At 35.7% G+C, this 7,249-nt stretch overlaps 1 protein-coding gene across 1 annotated transcript in view; it reads left to right on the top strand.

The window, feature by feature from the left end:
* Positions 1 to 7,249, top strand: part of LOC103145509 (GTPase IMAP family member 8-like) — an 11,525-nt gene that overhangs the window by 1,410 nt on the left and 2,866 nt on the right. Inside the window, exons 2-4 of the mRNA XM_016676789.1 lie at positions 3,193 to 3,388; positions 3,591 to 4,307; positions 6,853 to 7,242. Of these exons, the coding sequence (XP_016532275.1) occupies positions 3,361 to 3,388; positions 3,591 to 4,307; positions 6,853 to 7,242 (1,135 nt within the window). The 5' untranslated portion in view covers positions 3,193 to 3,360. The remainder of the gene's footprint in view (positions 1 to 3,192; positions 3,389 to 3,590; positions 4,308 to 6,852; positions 7,243 to 7,249) is intronic.

Genomic DNA, 7,249 nt, shown 5'->3' with positions numbered 1-7,249 from the left:
TATTAGTTTATTATTAGTTTATTATTGTTCCAAATCGTATGACAGAAAGGAATATATGAGTTAGAAAACATTGCCTAAGCAAAAGTAGGTGTCTCTAAACCTCATGCAAATAATGGCTTATGCTCTCCTAACAGCACAAAGCCGCCCTGCTACAGAGATGAGTATTGTGCTCATAGGAGGAAGTGTCATTGCTTTCAAATTGTTTTGTATTTGTTTTAAACTTGTGCGTATGTATTAATTAGTATTTAAGGTTGTTGTGTGTCCCAGAAGTCTCAGTTTCAAGAGGAACTTCTGGCCAGGTTCCTCTTGAAACTGAGATCTAGAACTCAATGGGGTTTACCTGGTTAAATAAAGGGAATAGTGAAAAAAAAACTTTAATGTATATCAAGGAAGAACATCAGAATAAATACAAATTGAAACTTACAGACTAAAATGACAGCAATCCCATTTGTCACAACAATAAGTAATAAAAAAGCTTTTCCATCTGTTGGTTCTTACTTTGGGCTAACTGAATCTCTTTCTAGATGGTAGGAGCTCAAATCTACTATGATTTATTGTGATTAATGGTGGGAACCCTGCCAGCATACCTAGATGGGCCCCATATGAGGGAAAGGAGGGCAGACAATATGGGTCCCATAAAGGTTTGTCCATGGGTTCCTGAGATTAGATTTAGAGCTACAATTATTTAATCTGCTGGTATTGAGAGTGAGTTTTTCTAATTTAAGATTTTTTTGTTTCAGGTTTTCATTTTTAAGCATTAATTTCCTGATTGAAAATCACTCCTTATAAATGTAATCAAACATAGTATAAGTATGTAAAAAACAAATCTGACATCAGGAATCAAGCTCTTAAAAACTGAAATTAAAGTTTCTAATTGTTTGAGTGTTTGGTCAAAGGGAACTGAGTTACATTCACTGTAAATTATAAACTAATACAGGTGCAGTAAACATCCTGAACATTACTGGCTAAACTGCATTAACAGGCAAAATCCCTCTTAAGTAACTTTCAAATATTAAAGCATTTGACATGTGAAGACCAAAAATTTCAAAATTTAAAATCACTATGTAATGCTTCACCATTTAATTAGATAGTAAATATTAATTTTCCTTTTTTTATTTGCCCCACTGGATTTATTCTGTTAATTGATAAAAACCTATTTGTTTATTGATTTCTTAAGTTTCAGTTTTATTGTAAAATATTTACTTTTATTAACTGTAATACAGATGTTTTTATTTAATTTCTCTGTATTTTATTTTTGTCATCAACTGCTGTTGACATTACACACAATGTCACATTACAAAATAATGTGACATTGACGATTTAGGTTGGCACAGTAAAAATGCAGTGATTCTAATCCAACAGATGGCGATCTCTGACCATGTTTGATTTTATCAGTCATCAAGCACATCATCAACCTCTGCTCTCTTTACTTTCATTTAGGAACAAATTTTGTGGGAACATTCAAACAGCAGAAACCTTGAGTGAATCTAACGAAATGGCTGCTTCAGCCGATATTTACAATTCAGGTCTGACATTTTCATAAAACTTTCCATAAATGTCTATCTTGGAGTATTTTTTTTCAAACTTTTGTTTTAGTGCCTGAAAATGTTGATTTCCAAGACTTTATGCAAGAGATAGAAGTTGGACAAAATATCTCCCTCTGCTTTTATAGTTGTTTGTGTTTTAGGTTTATTTTAAATGTAATTGTGTGTGTTAATGTTATTGATATTTACTTTTTTTAGAAAAGTGTTTCAATAGGAATATACAGTTGACTTAGAAAGTACATTCTGTGCTGGTACTAATGTAGGTTCCCAGATAGCACAAAATGAGTGAAACAACATTGAAAGTGGTCAGTGTTGATTGAACAATCTGTATGTCAATTTACATGCATATTTGTGTTGATATTACATTGAATCCGTTAGGAATCAACCATCATCTAAATGTGGATCTACATGCATGAAAGTTACAGATTTATGTACATTTTTAGCTTTGATAGGTCTACATCATAACATACCACTAAAAGTTTCATCACTGGTGTTAAACACACCATTTTATTGGCAGATGATGGGTATCATGTTTATGTGTCATTCAAAAGCATCTTGCAACAACATATTACCAAAACTGTGTACAAAAGGTTAAAAATGACAACATGGGATTGATATAACATTTTAAGAAAAGAGAAGAAAACATATTTGACTCGTTTTTGACTGTCAGAACAACAGTCTTATTGTCCATGGATGAACAACCACCATGAGGTTAAGCTTTGTACTGTATGAAGCAGGGAAACAGTACAAGTTATGGTATCCCCAGTTTGACTCTGGTTGGCGTCACTTTGATTCCTTGCGATGTCTTCCTGTCGTTCTGGTGTGTAATGAAGCCACTTCTTGACAATTTTGCTGCAGTCCTCAAGAGTCAGCTTTCGGTCAAACTGCAGAGCAGCGGCTGAAAAGCACAAAAATAAAAGTGAGGAAGGTACTGGTTAGAAAGATGATAAACATTTGAAAAGTTCTGAAAGACATTGAAATATTAAACAGTGTACTGGTTACAGGTCTGAGAACAAATACAAACCATACAGTTCCCCCTGTGCACTCACTGTTAAATTAATAAGGACACACTAATGAATATTCATTCATATTTATCTTAATGTTAGTTGACTAGGCTATTAGCAACTTTTGCCAACAAGCCAACAGCAAAGTGGCTGTGTGGTTGGGACATCCCACTCATGTAAATGGTGGGGGTGGACCGCTCCACTCCTTGCAGTAAGTTGTAGATATTTGTGTGTCAATATATAACAAACATTCAGTAAGATTTTTTATGAACAAGTAAGAAAATGTACAGAAAGGAATCACCACCCACTATCTTCTACAGCGTCATTAAAAATGTGATAACCCCCGCTCAGTAATAAAATGCTCTGACCCAGAGGTCCAGAGGAGAGGAGGGGAAGGTGTGTGGCAAAACAGCTGACATTGATTCAACATTGATCAGATGGTGATCAGACGTCAGCATTTCATTGATGAGAAATCAACCACAAAACAACATTGATTCAATGACACAGTTTCAATGGTTAGAACTGGATGGTTGTTAGATGATTGATCCACCATCAGTTGTTGACTTCAACCATTCTGACTATAATTCAACGTTGATTTAACATCGTGTGCAATCTAGGTTCTAACTCAATATTTTTCCTTGCAGCACAAAGTCACCCTGTTACTGAGTTACCTCAAGGCGGGTCATAACATTGGAATAGTCCTTCCAGTAATCCAGGAGATGGCAATGTTGGCCCAAAAAAAAAAAAAAGCTTAAAAAAGGGACTTTCCAATTCAAACTTCGCTTTCACTTTTGGTTTTCAAGTGAAGCCAAATGATGGCTTCTGATATTTCCAACTCAGGTCAGTGATCTCTACATAAACCTCTCTCTCAAACTTTACCTTATTTCTAATCAGCATTTTTTTGTTAATTCTTTCTAATGACTATTCATTCATGCTATGAGAACATGCTGCTAAATTAAATGAGGAAAACATCCTCTAGAGGCCTAAATAGGTAATTGCTCTTTCTAACATTATGCGACTAATTCCTTGTCTCTCTTAACAGCACAAAGCAATCATTCAACAGAGTTGAGGATTGTGTTGATTGGAGGAAGATATAATGACCTTCTCAGTGGTAAAAGTTCAGCTGGAAACTTCATCCTGGGTCAAAATGTTTTTGACACCAGCAGAAGAACAGCTCAGAGTGAAGCGAGACACCAGGAAGTGCTTGGTAAACGAGTCACAGTGGTTGATACTCCAGGATGGTGGTGGACTTGGCCTAAAGAAAACACCCCAAAACTGGATCAGATAGAAATCCAGAACAGTGTCCATCTGTGTCCCCCAGGACCTCATGTCTTTCTGCTGGTCATTCCTGTCAGTTTATATTTCTCTCAGCGAGCCAAAGCATCATTAAAGGATCACCTGGAGCTTTTCAATGTGGATGTTTTCAGTCACACCATCGTGTTGTTCACTGCAGTCGCTCCATGTAATGAAACTGTAGAATCTAAAATCAGAAGAAATCCAGCCCTGCAGTGGATTCTTCAACAATGTGGAAACAGAAAACATTTTCTCAACATCAGTAACAGAGAAGATAGAGATCAAGTCAAGAAGCTTTTAAAGAAAATTGAGACCCTGATTACAAACAATGGATTCAGACACTATTCTGTTGACAGAAGTCAAGGAGAAACTCTGAGAAAAGAAATGAGAGATTTGACTGAAAGAGCCTCAAAAAGGTTTGATCAAGTCCAGAAACAAAGAAACAAACTGAAGCTACAGATTGAAGGTAGGTTACAAGTTTCTTTTTTGCAACAAACTACAGTGCTGCTTACCTTGTAGATCACAGGTGTCAAACTCCAGTCCTGGAGGACCACTGCTCTGCAACCTTTAGATGTGCCTCTGCTGCACCACACCTGAATACAATAATTAGGTCATTAAGGCTCTGGAGAATTTATCTACACAAGAAGGAGGTAATTAATTCCAGTGTTTTGTACCTGTGGCACATCTATAAACTGCAAGACAGCGGCCTAGAGGACTGGAGTTTGACACCGCTGCTGTAGATGTGGGTAATGGTTTTAGATTTTTTTTTTTTTTGTACGTAGTTTAAAGAATTATTGAACTTCTAAAATTTTAACTTTACCGTGAATTACAAATGTTTTTTACAGTACTCTAAGGAGAGGAAGTAAATGTTCAAATTCAGTGGATTCAGTATTTTGAATTTAAATTCAAATCATTCAGTTGAGCTGTGAAATTTTTTTTCCCTCATTTCTGAGATAATGCCTCTGAGTGAAGAGATAAAACTAAATCTNCAAAACTGGATCAGATAGAAATCCAGAACAGTGTCCATCTGTGTCCCCCAGGACCTCATGTCTTTCTCCTGGTCATTCCTGTTGGTTTATATTTACCTCAGCTTGTGAAATCATCATTACAGCAACACTTGGAGCTTTTCAATGCAGATGTTTTCAGTCACACCATCGTGTTGTTCACTGCAGTCGCTCCATGTAGTGATGAAGAGATTAAGTCCAGAATAAGAAAAAGTCCAACCCTGCAGTGGATTCTTCAACAATGTGGAAACAGAAAACATTTTCTCAACATCAGTAACAGAGAAGATAGAGATCAAGTCAAGAAGCTTTTAGAGAAAATTGAGACCCTGATTACAAACAATGGATTCAGACACTGTTCTGTTGACAGAAGTCAAGGAGAAACTCTGAGAAAAGAAATGAGAGATTTGACTGAAAGAGCCTCAAAAAGGTTTGATCAAGTCCAGAAACAAAGAAACAAACTGAAGATACAGATTAAAGGTAGGCTACACGTTTCTTTATTTCTAATAAACTACAGTTGTACAAGGTACAACTACTACCTTGTAGACCACAGGTGTCAAACTCCAGTCCTGGAGGGCCACTGCCCTGCAACCTTTAGATGTGCCTCTGTTACACCACACCTGAATAGAATAATTAGGTCATTAAGGCTCTGGAGAATGTATCTACACAAGAAGGAGGTAATAAAACTATTTCATGCTAGTGTTTTGTACCTGTGGCACATCTAAAAACTGCAGGACAGCAGCCTTGAGGACTGGAGTTTGACACCCCTGCTGTAGATGTAGATGTGGGTAATGGCTTTATTTTTTTTTCTTTTAGTGATTGTGTGCATTCTTAGCAACACTGTGAAAACAAAAACATCTAATTTATGCTGAAATACCAGCAGTTTTGAGTTTTACCATATTTTACAATAAATCACTCAATTGAGCTGTGAAAAATGTTTTCCCTCACTTCTGAGGTGAAGCCTCTGAGTGAAGAGATAAAACTAAATCTATATCATTCACTGGCACAGAAATGCAACCAATTATTCACTTGGACAAATTTCATTGATCAGAGTTTTCATCTGCTGGATCAGAAATGTGCAACTTGTAGCTCCAGAGTCACTAGAGGCTCCTTGGTTCTGTGGCTAAATTAATATTAACATTGTTTAGTATGAATAATAACAAAATACAGCATTGAGTTTTGTGCTTTCTTTTTGTTTCATTGCTTTTATCTTGTGCCTTCATGTAAAAACATTGGAGCCCTCGGTAAATTTGATCTAGAACCTCCACTGGTGCTCATGTTGCAGGAAGTAAATGTTCAAGTTCAGTATTTTGAATTTAAATTCAAGAATACTTTATTAATCCCAAAGGGAAATTAAATGTCGTAGCTTAATTTAGATTCAGTCATCAGTAATGATAGATTAATAATAATACTGTTATTAATCATTTTATTATATCTGTAGTAGACATTATTAGAATATTATTATTAGCAAATAGCATTAGATTCAATAACCATTCACATCTTCTATGAGAACATCACATGTTACACTCAGCATAACATTGTTGAAGTTTATCTTTTGGAAAATGTTTGAGAATCACTTGAAGAAAAGAAACTTTAAATCAGATTTAAGATGCAAAGCAGTTTTATTGTTTCTTGGTAAAACAAACTAAATTTTATGATTATTTTCAGGGAAAGGCTTCAGAAACAGAAAACCAACAGAGAGCTGGAGAAATTAGACAAAGTGTAAAAACAATCACTTTTGCTTTCTTTTACTAAATCTTTTAACCCTTCACTGGTACCTCTAAAGTAAAATAAGACACAAAAGTTACATAAGATTATCTAAATCACACAATTCATGCAATAGATTTACCTTTTGTGTACTTTAACCATTCTCTTTTAACCACTAAAAACTTTGCAGCTGTTTCTTTTTTTCTGTGTAATCAACATGGCTGTAAGTAACACTGAGTTACACATTTTTAAATTGAGTAAACTAAATAATTTGTTGTTTTTTTTTCTGTTTTGTTGGATTAGATGGAAAAGTTCCTCCAGACCATTTAAAAATAGTGATGATTGGAGGATCATTTGGTGGTAAAAGCTCAACAAGGAACCACATTCTTGAAAAATGTTTAATGTTGAATGTTGACAAAAAGGGTTACAGAAGAACAACCCACAGTGAAATCAGCCATGGTGTGGTTGAAGGAAGGCGGCTCACAGTGGTCGATTCTCCTGGATGGTTTTATGTCAACATCCTTCAGGAAACCAGTGAGATGGATAAACTGGAAATAGAGAACAGTGTGAATCTGTGTCCTCCAGGACCACATGCTGTGCTGCTGGTTGTTCCTGTGATGATCAACGCTGATGAATCATATCTGAGATCTGTTCAGGAACACATGAGTCTGTTTAGAGAAGAAATCTGGAAACACACACT

Source organism: Poecilia formosa, unplaced genomic scaffold (genome assembly GCF_000485575.1).
Source record: "Poecilia formosa unplaced genomic scaffold, Poecilia_formosa-5.1.2 Scaffold142, whole genome shotgun sequence".
Classification (NCBI taxonomy): domain Eukaryota; kingdom Metazoa; phylum Chordata; class Actinopteri; order Cyprinodontiformes; family Poeciliidae; genus Poecilia; species Poecilia formosa.
Note: the sequence above shows the minus strand (reverse complement) of the source record. Positions and strands in the feature narration are given on the sequence as shown.